General features: G+C 42.9%; 1 protein-coding gene across 1 annotated transcript in view; it reads left to right on the top strand.

The window, feature by feature from the left end:
* The first annotated feature begins 4,921 nt into the window (after positions 1 to 4,921).
* The window catches only part of LOC126418879 (uncharacterized), a 31,081-nt gene continuing 12,700 nt past the window's right edge, over positions 4,922 to 23,302 (top strand). Inside the window, exon 1 of the mRNA XM_050085878.1 lies at positions 4,922 to 5,011. Within this exon, the coding sequence (XP_049941835.1) occupies positions 4,964 to 5,011 (48 nt within the window). The 5' untranslated portion in view covers positions 4,922 to 4,963. The remainder of the gene's footprint in view (positions 5,012 to 23,302) is intronic.

The raw sequence follows: 23,302 nt of genomic DNA, 5'->3' as shown, positions 1-23,302 counted from the left end.
ACCTGTGGTTATTAAACTAACGAATTATTGGCCATGAATCTTTTTTCTTATGCCTTTGTGCCGTATCGGCGCTGGGTCGCAGGGTTATGAACGGACGTGGTACCTTTACTGTCGTCATCACTCTGTTACTTCTCCGGGCGGTACAAGTGTACTCCAACCAGCTCCGTATAGTTGTTCTTCATGTGAAAAATAGCGAAAGTTTCCTAAATGTTTGCGAATCATGTAACTGAGACAATACTAGAGTAGCAACCTGGTATTCACCTAGTGGGATGTGCGAAACCGCCTAAAAGCAGATCTAGTCTGGCCGCACAACGATCCTCGTCGTTAAGACGCAGGCAGATTCGGCCCATGAGCGGCGTCTTTAACACGCACGACTATCTAGACGGGTGAATTATTGACCTTGAATGTTTCTAAATACTTATATCAGGACCGTAACAAGTCGGCCGCGGTGGTCGTGCGGTTCTAGGCGCTCCAGTCCGGAACCGCGCTGCTGCTACGGTCGCAGGTTCGAATCCTGCCTCGGGCATGGATGTGTGTGATGTCCTTAGGTTAGTTAGGTTTAATTAGTTCTAAGTTCTAGGGGACTGATGACCAAAGCAGTTGAGTCCCATAGTGCTCAGAGCCATTTTGAGGACCGTAACATTTAATCGCTTTAGGGTTGGAAAACCACGTTCTAATACCAATGTTACTGTAAGTCATATTCTTTATTAATAAACAAATCCACCAACAAATACAAATTATGGAAATCATTATAAAAAAATTAATAAATAAAAACAAGCCAGGCAAATCGTAATATTGGTCAACGATAACTGAAAAAGTAATTTTACTCACGACTTCGGGAATTGTGAGATATGCCGTAAACGTAGGTTCCCATCATCTTATAGCTGTCACATTTAAAATTTCACTTTATTTAGACCTTACACCAATGAGAACATTTCACCAAATATAATATGTATCGTTAGATGCCCTATTTTTTGATGGTGGCCTAATTCCGGATAGGTGGGTATTTGTTCCCTGGACAGTGCTGCAGCTGCAGAAACTAGCTGATCTTGTCCTTCCGCCATTTTAGTGTTCTGCTAACCGCCAAGTGCATCAGTCGCGTTCCATGCTCACAGTTGAGTTTTTCTGAATACTTTAAATATGAATATAATAATTTGCGGACACAACGTAAGCGTCACAGCTGCACTATAAGCTGTTTGATGTTTTAGCTTTATTTATTGGTGATATACTATATTTAATGAAATTTATGAGAAGCTCTTAAATTGAGTAATTCATTACATGCTTCGATAATTCAGCCGTGTTTGTTTAGTAATTTCAACCATCCAGCAAACGTGCCCATTTATAGATTTCGCTTTTTATTTATTTTTAGGAGAAGGTTGGGAAGAAAAGGAAGTGTTGGGCAGCAGAAAATATGAGGCAGGTATTAGAAATAAAGAAATGGGATCTTTAAAGGTGTCCAAAGTGTTTCAAGTTCCGAAATCTACACTTTTAGATTACGTAAGGACAGGGAACTTTGAAGAGAAACTGGACTCAAGGACAGGCAGAAAATGTGCTTTAGGAAGTGAACCTGATAAGTATTGCCAATTAATGGATGAGAGATTTTGTGGGCTACAGAGCAGAGATAATCGAACTTTAGCATATTAACTAGCTGCCCGAAATAATCTTAAACATCCTTTTGTTCCAGACAAGCACATTGCTGGAAAATGGTTTTAAAAAGACATCCAATGCATTTTTTTTTTTTTTTTTTTTTTTAGAAAACGTAGCTTATCTCTACAGCCAGAGCAGAGTGTTTCACCGGAAAAAAAAGTTTCTGCATTCTTTGATATTTCGCAACCTGAACTACAAAAAGGGAACTTCGTCCCTTCAAAGGTTTACAATATGGATGATACCGATACATGTGTAGTTGATGGAACTCGATCTAAAGTAATGACTGTGAAAGGTAAAAAGCAAGTTGCTAAACTATCCTCAGGAGAGAGAGACTCCTTGATTACAAAAAAAAAAAATGTTCAAATGTGTGTGAAATCTTATGGGACTTAACTGCTAAGGTCATCAGTCCCTAAGCTTACACACTACTTAACCTAAACTAACCTAAGGACAAACGCACACATCCATACCCGAGGGAGGACTCGAACCTCCGCCGGGACCCTTGATTACAATTGTTACCTGTATTAATGTTGTAGGGACTTTCGTTCTACTACTTATCGTATTTCCACGAGTGAGGTTGAAGCCCGATATTTTGAAAGGCACATAACCAGGGACTGTAATGGCCTGCCAGCCATCTGGATTAATAAAAGCTCACATCTTCACACTAGCTCTGCAGCATTTCATCGAAACTGTGAAAACATCCTCCCAGAATCCAGTTGTGCTCATTTTAGATGCCTACTACATGCATACAAGAAATCTGGCCATTATTCAGTTGGGGAGACAGCACAGAGTAACATTGGTATACCTACTACCCCGTAGTATCCAAAGCTACACCCACTAGACGTCAGCTTCATGGGGCCATTCAAAAGGGTCTAATCACAAGAAATTGCTCTCTGCCTTGACAGCCATCCATTTCAAGCTGTGACTATGGCTGAAGTTAGGAAAATGTTAGGGAAAACCTATGTGCGAGCCACAAATATGCAAACAGCTATAAATGGTTTCAAGACATGTGGAATAATTCTACTTCACCCAAACGTTTTTGATGATGCAAACTTCCTCCCACAGGAAACCAGCGCAGGAGAGAAAATAGATGAAGGTGTCTGCCGCGAAGATACTGCGATCACTGTTTCACCGTATCAAATGAGCCCACTGCCAGTCTTTACTTACTTTGGTATACAGTGTCAACGTAGCCCACAGTATTTCACGAGGCTCACACTATTCGAATCGATGTGATTCTCTCTCAATGCAATGTTCATGGCAGTATTAAGTCCACACAGTACTCTAATTTTAAATCCCTCGCATTACTTGACGTGACACCGACCTGCTACAATCTCTGGGTTCACGCGGAAACTCACACGAAAATACTCTGTTCGAATCTCTGACTACTGGTTTATCATTCGATCTCTCTCTCTCTCTCTCTCTCTCTCTCTCTCTCTCTCTCTCTCTCTCTCTCTCTCTCTTCTCTCTCTCTCTCTCATACAGCAGTTAATTATGATCATTACATTTGATAAAGTTTCAACAAAGACTCTCAAGAAATAAAAATAATGGACACCCAAAAATGAAACTGTTAATAATAAATATGTAGCATAACACAATAAAAGGAATACAGAATCATACATTTTGCTAAAGAACAAATGAGTGACTTTTCTAAGATACAAAGTGATGAAAAAAGGGAAAAGTAGAGTATTTTGAACATGGCTCCACTTCAGGAACGGTTACAGAATAGCAGGTGAATAAGACAGTCAACCAGTTGTAATAATTGGTGATATTCTATTAACATTAACGATATTTCCAACAGGTTTAAATCCGCCTTCTTCAGGGGGACAAGAAACCCGCATGCAGCGCGACAACATAAATTGCAATCAGTACATAAGGGGCCAATATACGGAATCTACTACCAATATCAGGTGCAGGCGTGTCACGGACGACATGATATAGACTTACATAGGAAAGGAGTACTTATAAACTTCACATTAGCAAACAGTCTGTTAGTAGAGCGATCTAGCATCTCCACATGAAATGTATCTGCGACGGTCTGTACATCCATATGTAAAAGTTAACACCCCTAAAATCAGGGGCTCGTCACATCAGTGAAAATCAACCACAAAAAATTCCGTACCACGTTAAGAGCTACATCTTGACTGAGGGAAAGTGAAGAGCGTGGATACCAGGCGCATGCGTCGATAAACAGGCAGAGCTATGAGGACAAGACCTAAAAAAGGAGCAGACATACATAACTCTAAGTTTGCTGAACTCTGCTTGTAAACCACACTCCGAAAAATTTGGAGACACACCTATTCTTCACAGAGAAATCAAAGGACGTTGGACAGACATTTGGGAAGAATTAGAGATCTATAAATATCTAGGGCATAGGGATGGGAATTTACTTAACTGCTAGCTGCAGCTTGCCTGTAGACAATTTTTCAACGGAATGAGATTTTCACTCTGCAGCGGAGTGTGCGCTGAATTACCCATTACCCATCATGGTTATCGGAAGTGTGCCGGTCAATGATGAGTGAAACCTACCGATGAAAATTAGTCTCGTAGAGGTAGACCAAGAGCTTTGGAAGAGCTACACGTGATGTCGCCGAGAGGGCTGCGTAGTATGGAGTTTGAGTTTTAAAATGTTAACGTAAATTTTTGTGATTATTTCGTTTCTCTCTTTATCAGAAAGAGCAACCAGTTACTTATCAGTCTTCATAATTATTGTGAGGTTTATCTTATGCTTAATGTTCAATCAGTTGCTATTTTACTCGTACAGAATATCCGATCTGGATTTTCTACGAATTTTTTATCTCGAAATATTCCATATCACCGACGCTTGAAATATTTATTCGTATTGCTCCTCCTGAAGCACCAATCTTGGACGAACTGCTTCTGTAATTCCTGTCTTCGAGAACCAGTATTTAGAGATGCCATCGTTATTATTTAGAATATGAGAAAGCGGTGTGTTTAAAGGTTTTACCATTAATTCGTGTATTCTGACTAACCGTTGTCCCACTTTGCAACCGAAATAGTAGATGGACATACGAAACTGTTTACAAAAATGAGAATGAATCCGTCTCTTGTGCCGTTATCAAATGGCGCGTAGTATATAGATAAGACAGTCAAGATTGAGACGTTTAAACCTAAACAGAAAGAGACATATTATCTGAGAAAGATATGGTTCTGTTATCAGTAGTACGGTGGCAGATGATATTGGCTGCCGATCCATGGCGTATCGTACACAGACACATGGCAGGTCGCGTGTTGATACAAGTGGTGCATTGAGCGTCAACATATGTCGCCTGCTTAAGTGACTCGCCAGTCCACAACGGAGATGCCGAGCGTACTCATCGTTCTACTGGGTGCACTGGCCCTCTTTCAGGTTAGTGGGTTTTGTAGGGAAAGCTGTTGTCAGGATACTGCGTGTCTTAATTCTTCTGTACGTGATTTCGTGACTAGGAGATAACTATTGGTATTCGTATGATATTTGTCAGATGGCGTTTGTATTGGCACTTCGTCTGTCTTACTTGCTACCAAATCCAGCTGAAGTTTAAAACTGACAAGTTAGATCACGACTCGGATATATGCTACCGTCTTAATCCCACAGCCGTTGCTCACAATTACGCCAATGTTCCTGAAAATGTACGTCTTTGTGAATGCTAAAATTCCGTCATGAAATTCAAAATCTTTATACAGACTGAAGGAAAGGCGTATCCAGATAATATTCTGAAAACCTAAAATATTCCGTAAGAAAAATATTCTGTGTAAGGATGAAAATACAAGCTGAAACCGCACCTTGGCCTCCTTCCCGCCTATTGTCCAATATAAAGTTAGCAGAATTCGCGATATGGAACCTCTTGGTAGGTGAAGTTCTCCGTCCCGAAAATGTTACACCACGGTTTCATAAACTAAATCTGCTCTATATTAACGATGTATATGCAATGTTCTCATATACTGTCAAGATCCAACTACATTAACGCTTCTGGTAAGCTCACCAACTCAAGTGTTTATCGCTTGACATTTTTTTTTTCCTTTTTGTTTTCTTTCTCGCCGGCACTAGTCCAACGTTTTCGTTCGACAAAACTATCTTTCAGGATCCAGTCTGCATTCGCGGCTTTCAGCAAAAAGTGATATAAGGACGTAACTTTGATCGCCTTATGCATTTTGTTCAGCTCCTTACGACTTACGCCCGAATTGTAGTACTGAACTGAGGAAATTTTAAAAACTTTTCCTGCAACTATTCCCACACCAGTTAGAAATTATTCAATGCTGTCGATTAATGTAGTCGAGTCATTTCACTAAAACTGCAGGTCTTGAATTTAGAGATGATACAAAATTCCTCAGTATCCACGAATAGGTACTATTTCTTTTTTTATAATAAAGAAATGCCTCCAATCTGGTGTTAAGATGTTTCCTGTTGAAACCTAAAGCCACGATATTCTAGTAATTGAGCCAATTTCTTACATGTCACGCGTCCGCTTCCAAAGCTAAAACTGATCCTGACAGGTAAAGGCATCGGCCGTTGAAGATATCACTTATCATTCATCACAAATTGAGGAGTCCATCAAAAGCATTTAAAAATTATTTTCCTTTGTTGTCATTGATTCCATTACAGTATCGCACCAATGGCTATGGAGGTCTGCATAAAGTAATGGGATTATGTATGTTTCACCATACTTATTTACATCATCTGCTTTCTCCTTGATCCTTGTCTTATGATTTCCGTCTAGCAACATCTTTTTATGTGTTTCCGAGCTTTAACATCTATAGTAGAGTGTATTTAAACTGGAAATTGGGCTGCATGTCAGAAACAGCTAACTTGAAATATTCTCACACAAACCTCACGGTTATACCATACACTGACAGTGATTACAGTTGTAACTGATATACAGGGTGAGTCACCTAACGTTACCGCTGGATGTATTTCGTAAACCACATCAAATACTGTCGAACCGATTCCACAGACCGAGCGTGAGGAGAGGGGCTAGTGTAATTGTTTAATACAAACCATACAAAAATGCACCGAAGTATGTTTTTTAAAACAAACCTACGTTTTTTTAAATGGAACCACGTTAGTTTTGTTAGCACATCTGAACATATAAACAAATACGTAATCAGTGCCGTTTGTTGCATTGTAAAATGTTAATTACATCCGGAGATATTGTAACCTAAAGTTGACGCTTGAAACCTCCGACGTTCAGTTGCGTGTTGTAACAAACATGGGCCCGCATCTCGTGGTCGTGCGGTAGCGTTCTCGCTTCCCACGCCCGGGTTCCCGAGTTCGATTCCCGGCGGGGTCAGGGATTTTCTCTGCCTCGTGATGGCTGGGTGTTGTGTGATGTCCTTAGGTTAGTTAGGTTTAAGTAGTTCTAAGTTCTAGGGGACTGATGACCACAGATGTTAAGTCCCATAGTGCTCAGAGCCAACAAACACGGGCCACGGTCGGTGAACAGCATCTGCAGGGACGTGTTTACGATGACGACCGTGTTTACGAGTGTGACTGTAGTGCACTGTTGTGGTTTGGTCTAGCTGTCGCAGTGTCCGCATGTAGCGCTTGCTGCTATTGTTATTCTGCATTCGTCTCCGCTCGCAGACCAACTGTAGTACACCGTGTTACCAGACGTCTGTGATAGTGTAGTGTTGTAGGAACTGTGACCATGGTGTAATCGAACTCTGAAAAGGCGGAGATGATACTCATCTATGGCGAGTGTCGACGAAATGCAGCTGAAGCCTGCAGGGTGTATGCAGAACGGTACCCAGACAGAGAGCATCCAACGTGCCGCACATTGCAAAACATCTACCGCCAACTGTATGCAACAGGTATGGTCGTAGCACGCAAACGGGTCCGTAACAGGCCCGTCACAGGAGAAGCGGGTGCAGCTGGTGTGTTAGCTGCTGTTGCCATGAACCCACACATGAGTACACGGGACATTGCGAGAGCCGGTGGACTGAGTCAAAGTAGTGTCATGCGCATACTGCATCGTCACCGCTTTCACCCGTTTCATGTGTCGCTACATCAGCAATTACATGGTGATGACTTTAATCATCGAGTGCAATTCTGTCAATGGGCATTAACAGAGAATGCGTTGCAGTTGTACCTGTTTACCGATGAAGCAGGTTTCACAAACCACGGGGCAGTGAATCTACGGAACATGCATTACTGGTCCGTGGACAATCCTCGCTGGCTCAGACAGGTAGAGCGACAGCGACCGTGGACTGTAAATGTATGGTGCGGAATCATTGGCGACCACCTCATTGGTCCTCACTTCATTGCAGGGGCCCAAACAGCTGCAACATACATCGCGTTTCTACAGAATGATCTGCCAACGTTGCTCGAAAATGTTCCACTGGAAACGCGTCGACGTATGTGGTATCAGCATGATGGTGCACCTGCACATTCCGCAATTAACACTAGGCTGACCCTTGACAGGATGTTCAACGGGCGTTTCATACGACGTGGAGGACGCATAAATTGGCCAGCCCGTTCTCCTGATCTTACACCTCTGGACTTCTTTCTGTGGGGTACGTTAAAGCAGAATGTGTACCGTGATGTGCCTACAACCCCAGAGGATATGAAACAACGTATTGTGGCAGCCTGCGGCGACATTACACCAGATGTACTGCGGCGTGTACGACATTCATTACGCCAGAGATTGCAATTGTGTGCAGCAAATGATGGCCACCACATTGAACATTTATTGGCCTGACATGTCGGGACACACTCTATTCCACTCCGTAATTGAAAACGGAAACCACGTGTGTACGTGTACCTCACCCCTCATGGTAATGTACATGTGCGTTAGTGAAAAAGACCAATAAAAAGGTGTTAGCATGTGGACGTAATGTGCTGTTCCAGTCTCTTCTGTACCTAAGGTCCATCACCGTTCCCTTTGGATCCCTACGTAATTCGGTGCTCTCCGATACACACGATCGAACAGCGGAGGAGTGGTACTCAAGCGTCAACTTTAGGTTACAATTTCTCCGGATGTAATTAACATTTTACAATGCAACAAACGGCACTGATTACGTATTTGTTTATATGTTCAGATGTGCTAACAAAACTAACGGGGTTCCATTTAAAAAAACGTAGGTTTGTGTTAAAAAACATACTTCGGTGCATTTTTGTATGGTTTGTATTACCCAATTACACTAGCCCCTCTCCTCACGTTCGGTCTGTGGAATCGATTCGTCAATATTTGATGTGGTTTACGAAATATATACAGCGGTAATGCTTGGTGACTCACCCTGTATATGAAGAACACTATACTGGGCCTACGCTTATAGCAAATGAGATTGTACATATTTTTTACCATATGTCACTTTTTCCACTCAATCAGTGATCACTTTTATAGGCCATAAGCGATTTCGGTGTAGTCCGGTATAAGAAACTGTCTGCTGATTGGAAGATTTCTTAAGAGTCTGAACATAATTTAACTGCATAACATTGAGATTTATGCGTCAACATATATGGATGTATGCCAAAACCTTGTAATGTTGCCTACGAACGAAATTTCCGAAATTGTGAATATTTGCTTTATCCGCTACTGACTAACATGTTACAGTTAAATAAGCCTCTCGCCATAAGTAACTTAAGGTATTTCTTAGCGAGTTACCCCGCAACTTAACAAACAGGTTCGAAGGTGGCTATGCTCGGCCAAAACATGACGCAGCAATAAAGAATTATATTGTGATATAAACTGACTAATATTAATTTGTGTTTGAACAGGTTATAGAAAAATTTTGATTCTTTCTGAAATTTCTGTATAAACGTAGTACTTTATTGGTAGCTCTGATGAGCTAAGACTACTAGATAAATCAGGGTGTGTCACAGGGTAAGCAATAGTGCGACCTAGTACAAAAATATGTGCTTCCTTAATTCTTTTCACATCATCTGACGATTACGATAACAGAACTCGTAATCTTAATGCGACTGTGTGTGCTGACTGGAGAAAATATTGTACACTCTCGCAAAAGAGTATACTGGTCGCTTTGAAGCCTGCTTACTGGTGTAGAACAGGCTTAATGACCTTCACTTGTAAGACACAGCAGTGAAATGCTGTGTGTGTGTGTGTGTGTGTGTGTGTGTGTGTGTGTGTGTGTGTGTGCCTGTTTGTGTGTATGAGTGAGAGTGAGTGTGTGAGAGTATGTGTGAGTGTGTGACCAAGTGTGTGCGCAGCAGTCAGTTGTATGGAATCAACCCAGTAATATGGATCGATATGGTCACGTAACAGAACGGCATAAAGAAGGATTGTGATTGGATGTGTCTGTAACCCCTCTGTGAATAAAGTTGGCTGATCTGTTGGTGAATAATTGTGTAATAGGAAATGGTGTACCATTCGCAGCCATGTAAAACGACTAAGAACAGTGGTGTTAAAAAAATTCCTAACCGACAGAGACTGCTAACTAATGCAATACGCCCTCTATGACAAACGGTTTCATGCCCAATAGGAATTGCTGCTACTAGTAAATAGAGGTCCATCTCAACCAATTTCCTGGGCATACATTGTGAAGACAACTGCATGCAGAATACGACTGCAGTTGGGTACCTTACAAAAGGCCATTGTTCACACCAGCACATAAAAGCTAAATATATTCATTGGGACAAACAACACAGAGACATGACAGATCCTGACTGCTCGTATTTATGGTGGTCAAACCAATGTCGATTTGGTCTCTCCAGATGACGCAAGCCATCGAGTAACTGACTGCTCAAAGAGGCGATTAATCTACAGTATGTGGAGCGTGTAGTCCAATAGCCTATTTAACACAGGGTATAATATAGGGGTTGTCTAATATTTCAGTGTTGTGAGAGTAATAAAATATTTAGAAGGAAAGAGTCTTCAGCAGCCCTATTTAAAAATACAGTATTTCAATATGCAAGAAATGTTAATTATTATTGCATATTATAATCAGTCACTAAATGTTACCGGCATCTGAAATTCTTTTCAATCCTCCTCTTCCTCCACGACGTAAAATTAAAGTTCACAATTTGCTTATACAGGAATGCATAGCAGTCTAATGGAAGCATGTGGTTCCGATGTTACAGCGACGTAAGGAGGAGTAAAGGCTATCAGACTGCGTCGGAATTTTACTGGGAATGCGGTTTACCGTTCCGAGGAGTTGCTGCTCGCTTTTGTCAAGATTCCACAACTGCCATGCTGAAATGGAATCGACAGGTTCAGTAGGTTCATACTCAACACCATGTTGAATCTTAACGACGCTGTCCATCTAGAGTCTGAGAGGACTTGTATGTTGTTTGCTCGACCGTGCAGAGTTGTGCAGGCAAAACACACTCCTCAGGTCAAGAAAAGCGGTTGTTTACCGCAATACAAGTATCTGCACGGACTCTGCGGCGGCGTCTGGAGCGACACAGACTGCCAGCACGGCGACTATTCTTGCAGCTTCCTTAAGGCGGCAGCAGAAAGAGGGGCGCTGACACCGCCGTGCAAACACAGCTGGATTCAAACGGCACGATGTCGTCTTTCAGATGAGTCCAACTTCTGGTTACAGCATCATGATCTGGTGTACCCATGTACAGATGCTCCAAGGTAAGAGAACGTTGCCAGTCTGCATCCGTCATTTCCATGCAGGACTGGCATGTGATGGTATGCTGTGCCACTGGGTACACAACGCCATAATATGTGAATGACATCAATGGTAATCTGCATAGCAGGTGGCTGTTCCCTATCTTCAAGGTCTCCTTGACATCTTTCAACAAGGTAACACATGACAACATTTCGCCCATGCTGTCCTGACCTATCTCGATGCCTTTATTTATTTATTTAGCTATGTTCTTTTAGGCTGTTATCCATATGCAGTTTCCCACCCCTAGGACAAGAGAGTGCCCTGAACCTACGTCCGCTCCTCCGCCCTCTTTGACAAGCCCGTCGGCAGAATGAGGATGACTTCATATGCCGTAAGTCTTAGGCCACCGACGCTGTTTATTAATCAAAATTTAAGCAGTGGCGGGATTCGAACGCGGGACCGAAAACGTTTTTGATAATCAATAAAAGACGCTACATCTACACCAACGTTACACCCGGATATTTAAACCACTCGACTGTGTCAGGTAGGACACTAGTAACCTGTATCCGAGTATTGCAGGTTTGATCTTCCTACTCATCTGCATTATTTTTTTTTTTCACATTTGGGGTTAGCTGCCTTTCATCACACCAACTGGAAATGTTGTGTAAGTCGTCGTGTATCTTCCTACAGTCACTCAATTTCGACACCTTACCGTACACCATGCCGTCATCAGCAAACAACCGCAATTGCTGCCTACCCTGTCCGCCAAATCATTTATGTATACAGAGAACAGCGGTCCTATCACACTTCCCTGGGACACTCCTGACGAAACCCTTTACTGTGATGAGCCCTCGCTGTCGAGAACAACACACTGATTTCTATTATTTAAGAAGAGCCACTCACATATCTGTGAACTTATTCCATATGCCCATACTTACGTTAACAGCCTGCAATGGGGCACCGTGTCAAATGCTTTCCGGAAATAAAGAAATATAGAATCTGCCTGTTGCCCTTCACCCATAGTTCTCAGTGTATGATGTGAGAAAAGGGCAACCTGAGTTTCGCACGAGCGATGCTTTCCAAAATCATGTTGATTCGTGGACATAAGCTTCTCAGTCTGAAGAAAGTTTATTACATTCGAACTGAGAATATGTTCAAGGATTCTGCAGCAAGCAGAAGAGATATTGGTCTTTAATTTTGCGGATCCGTTCTTTTACCCGTTTTATATACTGAGTCAGTTGCACTTTTTTCCAGTCGCTTCGGACTTGGTGCTGGGCGAGAGATTCACGACAGATGCAAGCCAGGTAAGGAGCCTATGCCGTAGAGTACTCTTTGTAAAATCGAACTGGGATCCCATCCGCACCTGGTGATTTATTTTCTTTCAAACCTTTAACTTGTTTCTCTACGACGGGGATGCTTGTTACTATTATTACGCATACGGGAGTCTGTCCGAATGTCTCCTATGTGAACGATTTCTTGAAAGTGAAATTAAAAACTTCGGCTTTCGTTTGGCTATCTTCACTTGCCACACTAGACAGGTCAACTAGGGACTGAATGGAAGCCTTAGACTCGCTTACTGATTTTGCATAAGAGCAGAAGTTTCTCCGGTTCTCTGCGACATCTTTTGCTAAGTAGTGACGGTGGTAGTTGTTGTATGCTTCGCACATGGATATTTTCAAAGACGCACGAATCTCTAATATCCTTTTTTGCATCTCCTGAAAAGTTTATTTCTTGGACGTATGGGTTTTCTCAATATTCCCATTCAATTTTCTTTCTGGGATATTCCAATTTCAGCTGCCTGTTTATGCAATTATCTCGTAGGCTGTTGTAGAAATACCTGAGACAGTCGATATATTTCAGTGTTTTGAACAGGACAGTTCACCGTAAATTACCAAACGCTCCAGCTATGTAGTTATTCCCTCAGCATAACCTATTTTAATTCGACTACGTTCTATTATCGTTATTTTGCTTTTGTTGAAATCCACCTTATATCCTCCTTTCAATTGCTGTCCCAAGTCTTTTGCTGTCACTGGCAGAACTGCAATGCCATACACAACCCTCAAAGTTGTTATTTCGTCTCCCTGAATAATTCATCCCCCAATATTTCTTAGGTTTCCTTTACTGCTTAACATTTCACAGACGAGATTGTAACTATCTGCTGGAACATCAGAGAAAATGAGCCTGAGGACTAAAACGGTTTTACAGAGGAAGATCGGATTGTAGTTTGTAATGATCCCAATAGGAGGGAAAAGAAGTATGGAAGTATACGATACTGAGGATAAATTACGAATTTTCAGAAAATTAAACTCAAATTAGTTAAATTTCGTATGGGTGCAATTATGATGCAATGTTTTTCAATGTCATTAATATATAATATTTCGATCCAAAAGAGATTGCAAAAGCAAGGTACAATTATTTAAACTGTTTCATTAGGAACTGTTATGTTTTGCACACATAGGCTTATTCATAGTGTCAACATAAGTGACTACGAAACTGTTCGTTATAAAATTTGACCAGGAAAACCTGATTATCCACTACACTCCGAATAAAAAACAAGAAAGTTTAATAATACTTTTGTACTGTATACTCACGTAACTCACAGATTTGCACTTTTTAACCCCAATATTATGCAAGTGAGAAAGGTCAAATTTAACACTTTGTAATCCAGGTATTTCGCTTGGTTGACACTTGTAATTATTTGTAAAATGCACCATTTATGTTTTTAATCTAAACACCTGAGCACCAGAATCATTCGTAACTATTTGATGTAAATAATCCATCTAAAACTATTTAATTGACTCTAAAAAAAAGAGATAATTTATTGATCTCTTTCGAAGGTTATAAATACGAGCACTGTCTAAGACCAGCAGGCAGTTGGCTCAATGTAGTTGTGAAAGTCACGTCGGTCAGTGTTTTTAGTGCCGGCTAATTCCGTTGTGTGTAAACGCGTGGATCGCAGAACCAAAGAGGTTGATGCACAAGTTGTAACTGTTTTGTCAGAGACACCATGTAAACTTTAGGTGTGTTTTTTAAAGAGGAATAAAAACGTGTGATGACTTTTATAAAACTAATAGATGTCTCCAGCCTTACCTTTTTTAAAAATCTGGACCTCTTATAAATATATAATACCCTAGACAACAAAAGTGAAGAGCCATAAACTTTATCTTTGAAACAGTATTATTCAGCGTTGTGACGAGCACCCTGCGAACATCTTTGAAATGTTTTGATGAGAAGTTATATTCTCCTAAAGCATGTGACATTTTATTTACTAACATAAAACTGAATTTTTATCATATTAAGGCAGGGGGCCGCTATAAGTTCCTCCTTCAAATAGTCTCACGAACGACAAAATGGCAGATATTGAAATAAGTGACACAGTGACAAAAAATAAGTTGAAATCTCTCAAGAGACGCAAGTACACTGACCTGATCGGAGAACCAATTCGATTCTACAAAGCAGCAGTAGATCTCTAGAGCAATAAAGCGTTCCTCGTTCCTAATGACAGAAAAAAGCACCGCTCATTTCCTTTTTCAGGAGAGGTCGTCGAACAAAGCCACAAAACTATACGCCTATATCTCTACGTCGGTCAGTTGTATTTTTGTAACATGTTCTATGCTCGCGTTACTATGACGTCCTTGCAGGCCGAAAATGTGCACTGTCGGAAACAACGTGTGTTCCGAAAGGAACGGTCGTTGGAAATCCAGTTCACAAGACAAAGAAAGGAGTGGAAAGTGTACTTGCTCTTTTCTCACACGATATACTGCGAACTATGGGTGAAGGACAACATGTAGATTCCATCCTTCTAGATTTCCGGGAAGCATTTGTCACGATGCCCCACTGCGGGCTGTTAACGAAGGTTACGAGTATATGGAACAAGTTCACAGATACGTGAGTGGCTCGAAGACTTCTTAAGTCATAGAACCTAGTATGTAGTCCTCGACGGCGAGTGTTTACCGGAGATAAGGGTATCGTCAGGCGTGTCCCAGGGAAGTGTGATGGGGATCCGTACTGAGTCGGATTGAAAGAAGACATCGAAGTACGTCTGAGGCGGGCTGCTAGATTTGTGGTGTGAACAACACATAAGTGTTATGGAGATGCTTCGGGAACTCAAATGGGGATCTCTGGAGAGAAGGCGACGTTGATTTGGAGCAACAATTTTGAAAAAATTTAGAGAACCGGTATTTGAAGCTGACTGCCGAACGATTCTACTGCCACCAACATATAATGCGCCTAAGGACAACGAAGATAGCTGCGCGGCCTCAGGCTTCTTGTTACGGTCCGTCCATTCGGGCAGGCATACGTTAAAATAAAATGTCTCTGAGCACTATGGGACTTAACATCGGTGGTCATCAGTCCCCTAGAGCTTAGAACTACTTAAACCTAACTAACCTAAGGACATCACACACATCCACGCCCGAGGCAGGATTCTAACCTGCGACCATAGCAGTCTCGCGGTTCCGGACTGAGCGCCTAGAACCGCGAGACCACCGCGGCCGGCGGCATACATTCAATCAAGTACTGGAAGGTTGGGGAATGGCAGCCCATTCTTCAAGGAGTGCTGTGCAGGCCAGTCAATTACAGGGATGTTATTGAGATGTAACCACTCCGCCGCAGGTCGTGCGTTATGAACGGTGCTCGATCGTGTTCAAAGATGCAATCGCCATCCCCGAATTGCTCTTCAACAGTGGGAATCAAAAAGGTGCTTAAAACAACAATGTATGTCTGTGCTGTGATAGTGCCACGCAAAACATCAAGGAGTGAAAGACCCGTCTATGAAAAACACGATCACACCATAACAGCACCGCCTCCGAATTTTACTGTTAGCACTACACAGGCTCACAGATGACGTTCACCGGGCATTCGCCATACCAACACCCTGCCATCGGATCGCCACATTGTGTACAGTGACTCGTCATTCCATACAACGTTTTTCCACTGTTCAAGCGTCGAATGTTTACGCTCTTTACACCAAGTAAAGCGTCGTTTGGCATTTACCGGCGTGATGTGAGACTTACGAGCAGCGGCTCGACCATTAAATCCAAATTTTTTCACCTCCCGCCTAACTGTCATAGTACTTTCAGTGGGTCTTGATGCACTCTTCAATTGTCGGCTGTCTCTGTCAGTCAACAGACGAGGTCGGCCTGTACGCTTTTGTGCTGTACGTGTCCCTTCACGTTTCCACTTCACTATCACATCGGAAACAGTGGACCTAGGGATGTTTAGGAGTGTGGAAATCTCGCGTACACACGTATGACACAAGTGACACCCAATCACCTGACCACGTTCGACGTCCGTGAGTTCCGCGGAGCGCCGCATTCTGCTCTCTCACGACGTCTAATAACTACTGAGGTCGCTGATATGGAGTACCTGGCAGTAGGTGGCAGCACAATCCACCTAATATGAAAAGGAATGTTTTTGGGGGTGTCCGGATACTTTTGATCACATAGATCACATAGTGTATATTGTGATCTTGTCATTTGGAGACAGTGAGTGGAGTTGTGGACAACAGAAAATGGAGTGCCAAGTGGAGAAATCGGAACATTTCCGACGTTTTCTTCTGTTTGGGTTCAATAGTGGGGTGACAGCAGCAGAGGCAGCCAGAAACACCTGCGGCCTATATAAGACAGAGCACGGCAAGAAAATGGTTTTCTCGTTTCAAGGAGGCTCGATTTGACATTAATAACTCTCCACTTTCATGAAGACTTTCGGGGTTTGATAGATGAAGATGTCGTGTAACTAGGGCCTCCCGTCGCGCAGACCGTTCACTGGGTGCAAGTCTTTCGATTTGACGCCACTAAGGCGACTTGCGCGTCGATGGGGATGAAATGATGATGATTAGGACAACACAACACCCAGTCCCTGAGCGGAGAAAATCTCCGACCCAGGCGGGGATCGAATCCGGGCCCTTAGGATTGACATTCTGTCACGCTGACAGGGTTTGATGAAGATCATTTAAACGCATTAATCCATAATGATGCAAGTCAGTGTAGTCGAGAACTGGTAAAAGTGATCAGCTGCGATCATTCCACTATCGTGCGACACCTGTATGCAGTGGGGAAGGTTCATGAATCGGGTGTATGGATACCGCATGCTCTAAGCCAAAATCACAAAAATCAGTGGATGGCCGTTTGTGCATCTCTACTTCCTCGTTGTCAAGTGGCTCTGTAGCGTTACTGCTGACGAGAAATGATGTTGCCATGCCAACATAAGGAAAAGGAACGAGTAGTTGAGCCCAAACAAAGCAGTAACCCCACGTACAAAGACTAGTGGGCATACACAAATGGTAATGTCATGTATATGGTGAAACAGCGACGGTGTGGTGTACAGCAAGGTTACTCTGGTCTTGCAGTCTGATTTGAAAGACTACTGGCGACTACACTGGACTCGCATACGGGAGGACGACGGTTCAATCCCGCGTCCGGCCATCCTGATGTAGGTTTTCCGTGATTTCCCTAAATCCCTCCAGGCAAATGCCAGGATGGTTCCTTTGAAAGGGCATGGCCGACTTTCTTCCCCGTCCTTCCCTAATCCGGTGAGACCGATGACCTCGCTGTCTGGCCTCCTCCCCCAAACAATCCAACCCCCTACTGGCGACTGCAAGTTCACGTCCTAACAGCAATCGCCTTAACTTGCAAGCTTCCACTTGTCTACCTGGCCAAGCGTCTGCTAAATTAAACCAGCCCTTTGACATTGGTTGCTGCTACTAGGCAGCATTGGAGGTTATCACTTTTATCAGATTCTTAAATAAAAATTGAATGCTGAGGAGAATTAATAAAAAGGTGACTGTCATTATTGTACCCAATTAGTGATGTGTTGTTAGAGTGTATCAACATGGTTATAAGTTTCTATTAACATGGCAAGAGTTTATTAATCATAAAGTAGGAAAGACAACACAAGTTAAGGGGATGACAAATAAATCATGAACTGTTGCCAGCACAAATAGAAGTATTACATAATTAGTACTCCACTGGGTGGCGTTTGGTTGGCAAAGACTAAGGTTTATTTGTGCTATCATTTCACACATTTATCACAGATATCATTGTCTTGATGGGCCAAATGTTACAGAGTGTCTGGCCTGAGGCCTTGGCTAAACTAAGCGAATTGCTTTTGTGTCCCAACATAGATCATTTCACAGCCGCCGTAAATGTTGCGTTCCATCCTAAAATTCTTCCGAAGGCGTGATGTTCCCAAAAAACTGGGCACGTATAGGGACGATTCTGTCTACATTGTTTACCAAGCACGTTTCACTTCTGTACAACGCCTCTCTCGATGAAAATAACTTCAGAAAATACTTTCTATCATTTAAATTTATAAATTCGATGCTAAGAAATTTCTCTTTTACAAAACCTCTTTCCTTGCTACCGTCGGTTTGCATTTGATAGCCACTACTACGACCATGATCTGTCATTTCGCTGCCCAAATAGCTAAGCTCTCGACCACTTTTACTGTCTCATTTGCTAATCTAACTTCCTCAGCGTCCCCTAATTTGACTACATTTCATTATCCTTGCTTTAGTTCCGTTGATCATCTTTTAACCTCCATCCGTTAAATTCAACTGTTCTTCCAAGTATTTTAGTGCCACTGACAGAATTACGTCGCCAGCAAACAAAGGTTTTTTTTTTTTTTTGTTTTCTCCTTGAACTTTAATTTCTGCACCAAATTTTCTCTGGTTCTCTTTTCATTGTACAGACTGAATTAATTTAAGGACAGGTTTCAACGCTGTCTCTCTCCCTTCTTAACCCCAGCTATTCTTTCATATACGTGAAATGTGTCCGCAGTTGCGAATAAGAACAACCATCAGCGGTATAATGAAATGACGACTTGAACCCGACTTTCCGCTTGTTATCTGCGGTCGCATTACCATTAGGCTATCCGAGCATGCTCCGTGGCCAAACCATCCGATGGCTCCGTCTATAACATGTGACCCAAGGAGGACATGAAAACTCGCGGATTTTATGGACGCCTGCTCTATACACAATGGGCGCTTGCGACACTATCGAAACGCTTCAGCCAGACGACCTGATTTCTGTCCTGTGCCCCTGTCTCTGATGTGACCAGAAACGCCTATCACGTAGATCCAGGGTAGGCTATTTTTCGCCTCTTTGGCCAAAAGCATGGCCTGCACACTGGTGCGCGAAATTCTTGGGACCAGCATTCTTTCCCCGGTAAGTGCTTTGAGATGTTCCTCTCCCTAGCAGCTTCCAATCCCCGAAAGCCCATGGCAAGATTTCCGGTTAAATAACAAAACCGCCTGCTTCTTCTCAACCCCAGAAAATACTATTCGAAGGAGAGCTTCCATAAAGATCCCACATACATTAACACTGTACATTCTCCCATCAACACCTCCTCTCGTACCACAGAAAATGATGTCTGAGGTGTGACAACAACATTAAAGAATAACCTTGAATGTCCGCCTCTCGTTGTCGTGCGGTAGCGTTCTCGCTTCCCGCGCCCGGGTACCCGGGTTCGATTCCCGGCGGGGTCAGGGATTTTCTCTGCCTCGTGATGACTGGGTGTTGTGTGATGTCCTTAGGTTAGTTAGGTTTAAGTAGTTCTAAGTTCTAGGGGACTGATGACCATAGATGTTAAGTCCCATAGTGCTCACCGAGCGAGGTGGCGCAGTGGTTAGCACACTGGACTCGCATTCGGGAGGACGACGGTTCAATCCCGCGTCCGGTCATCCTGATTTAGGTTTTCGGTGATTTCCCTAAATCGCTCCAGGCAAATGCCGGGATGGTTCCTCTGAAAGGGCACGGTCGACTTCCTTCCCCGTCCTTCCCTAATCCGATGAGACTGATGACCTCGCTGTTTGGTCTCCTTCCCCCAACCAACCAACCAACCAACCATAGTGCTCAGGGCCAATAACCTTGAATACGAAAATTAGTGAGAGTGACTTGTCCTCTCTCACTACTACAAATTGTTCCCCGAAGTGTACCCGCCACTGTTGACATTTATTGTCAACAACCTAGATATTTTTCAGACACAATCCAAGACCGACGACCTGGTAGACTGCGTGAAGTGATGCTACGCCACCGCAACGACGGCCGGCATTCTGCTTGACTGACAAACACCACTAACAGGAGTTGGGTTGCGAAGTCATTCTGCACCCACCTGATCTTGCACTCTCACATTTTCACCTTCTCTGTTCTCTGTCGAACAACTTTCAAGGAACTTCCTTTCCGGATGAAAATGCTCTCCGAACATGGCTCGACGTGTTTTTTGCCTCAGAACTACGTGATTTCTACAGTTATCCCATCGATGGGACACTCTCGTAAATAGAGAAGGAGAATATGTAGGGGGCGTTCATAAAGAAACGAGCCGGAGGCATAATTACAGAAACCAGTACCTGTATGTTTGAAGTATTGACCCTGGCTGTTAAGACACTTGTTCCACTGTGACACAAGGCGGTGAATGGTTGTGTCATAAAATTCCCGGTGCTGTGATGTTAACCAGTTCCGCGCGTAGAGTTGGACGTTCGTCGTCCGAGGTGAATCGTTTGCCTCTCAGAACCTTTTTAAGGGGACTAAAACTGTCGTAATCACAGGGAGAGATGTCCGGACTCTATGGAGGGTGGCCGAGAACCTCCCATTTGAATTTCTGCAGGAGTGCCGCGACTCTGTTCGCCGTATGAAGCTTTGAATTGTCGTGGAACAGAATGATCTCACGGGTGAGATTGCCAGGTCGTTTTAATTTGATCGCTTGGCGAAGGGTGGTCAAGGTTTGCGAGTAACGCTGTGCATTCAATGTTGTCCCTTGCTGCAGGAAGTGAATCAGAAGGGGGCCATCTTGGTCAAAGAAGAACGTCAGCATAACCTTTACTGCACTCGTATGGATGGCCTTGGCTTTTTTTGGTGGTTGTGACCCTGGATGCTTCCACTAGAGACTTTGTCGTTTTGATTCTGGTTCGAAGTGATGACACCATGACTCATCTCCAACCACCACTCGTGCCAGGAACGAATTCCCTTTCCGAGAATAGCGCTGCAGACGAGCAAGACAGTGGGCCATTCGACATGCTTCCTTGTGTGGTCGAAGAATGTGGGGCACCCGTTGAGCACACACTGAATGTGCAGTCGTTCCTTCATGATGCTGTGAACACTTCCGACACTCAATCCGATCACGGCGACTATGGCTTTCACTGTCACTCAGCGGACCTGGGTAATGAGTGCATCTACCAGCTGGACGATGTCATCGGTAATGCAATGTGGTGCTCCAGACCGTGCATCATCGGCTGACGACACGCGTCCTTCCTGAAGCGCTTGTATCACGCCTTGACCCTTGCAACGGACATGCAGTGTTCGCTGTACACTTGTGACATTCGCCAATGAATGTCCATTCCTCCTACTCCTTCCGCTGTCAGAAAACGAACAACCTCTCTTTGCTCTTCTTTTGACGTCTCTATGTCACTGTTTGCAATGCGACTGGCAGCGTTGAACGATTGATGCATGCTGGTGCTAGCTCTGTATAGTCGCGTGACGTGCACTCGCGCCCTTTAGCGACGGGCTGTTAACTTCCGCGCTCGGAGGCCCTATTCTGTATCGTTCATATCGATCAGTGTAGTTGGTTTGTTTCGGTAGTGACGTCATTTTCGATTCTTTATCGAAATATCGTATTCAGTAAGCCTGTTACCGAACAGTCCACCCATCGATTTTACGACAATTGTACCGAGAGATTTTTGATTTCGGTGTGGCCCTGTCGATCGGTAAGCTGTGGTTTATGTACACCTATAATTTGTTATTTTAAATATATTTAGTGGTTTTAGCTTTGGATTTAGTGATTGTGTTACTAAAGAATCACCAGAGGATGCATTCGGTTGGAAAGTGAGTTCATAATAGACCATTTTCCTTTGTTAGAGATATGGTTAGGTTAGGTTGTTACTGTGAATGATTGCATCCAAAAAGAAAACATTTTCGGTCAATATTCTCTCAAAATACCTGTTATTTTAAAGCAAATAAGAGTTTAAAGTTCGTTAAATAGCAAGACATCGGCTCTGCTTACGTATATTACATGAGTGTGAACTGACGTTACTAGTGACTTTGTGCACTTTTTCCCACAAATGGTTTATTTAGTAATTATGGAAACGTGTTTACAACTTTCAAGTAACAATGGAAAGCAATTATGTGAAGCCTGATATTAGAAACCTTCCAAACTATTACGCATTTCTGACTTACGCAGCATCGTTTGGCAATGAAGTCAGCCTACGTTCCCCTGTAATAGTACAAGAATTCAGCCGCGCGTAGCTGTTGTTTAGCATAGCGAAGTGGTTAGAGCGCGGGATTACACGTAACAGCCGGCCAGTGTGGCCGAGCGGTTCTAGGCGATACAGTCTGGAACCGCGCGACCGCTACGGTCGCAGGTTCGAATCCTGCCTCGGGCATGGGTGTATGTGATGTCCTTCGGTTAGTTAGGTTTAAGTAGTTCTAAGTTCTAGGGGATTGATGACCTCAGAAGTTAAGTCCCATAGTGCTCAGAACCATTTGAACCATTTTTTTTTTTTTTTTTTTTTTTGCCCGTAAGAACACGGATTCGCGCACGGATGGATTCAAAAATTTTTTTTCCTCTTCATATATGCAACACGTTCTGAGACATTGTTATTCGTGTAATTCTGCAATATTACTTACATGTAATAGCGCACTTCCTCAGTAATGATTTCGTGATTTCTGTGTGTTTAAAATACGAAATATGAAATTGTTGGAGATGAAATTGCTGTTAGTGAAACAACTGACAGTGACCTTTATATTTTTTCTTGTCAGAAATAATTCACAATTTTTTCCGAATATGTATCGATTTCCGAGTATGCGGTTAGACAGGAATCTAAGAGCAGAACTTAAATTACTGGGAATGTAACTAGCAGCAGTCATCTTCATAATCGTGCTTGTCACAAGTCTTTATCTGCGATCGAATCCTCAACAACAGTAGACAGAGATGAAAGATCTCCGCCGTAATATTTTTAGACTGTAGCACCATATACGAAACATTTTCATTCATGAGATGCATGTTATAAACTTCGATGAACTGCAGGAGCTCTCGAAAACGCGTTTTTTAAATTTTGTTTTTAAGACCAAAATCGTTGACGTATCATATAGGGAAATGGGCTACTTAATCATCTGGATCTCTAGGAGCGAGTTACAACCACATTCTGTTTATCTTC

Source organism: Schistocerca serialis, chromosome 9, assembly GCF_023864345.2.
Source record: "Schistocerca serialis cubense isolate TAMUIC-IGC-003099 chromosome 9, iqSchSeri2.2, whole genome shotgun sequence".
Taxonomy (NCBI): Eukaryota; Metazoa; Arthropoda; class Insecta; order Orthoptera; family Acrididae; genus Schistocerca; species Schistocerca serialis.
Note: the sequence above shows the minus strand (reverse complement) of the source record. Positions and strands in the feature narration are given on the sequence as shown.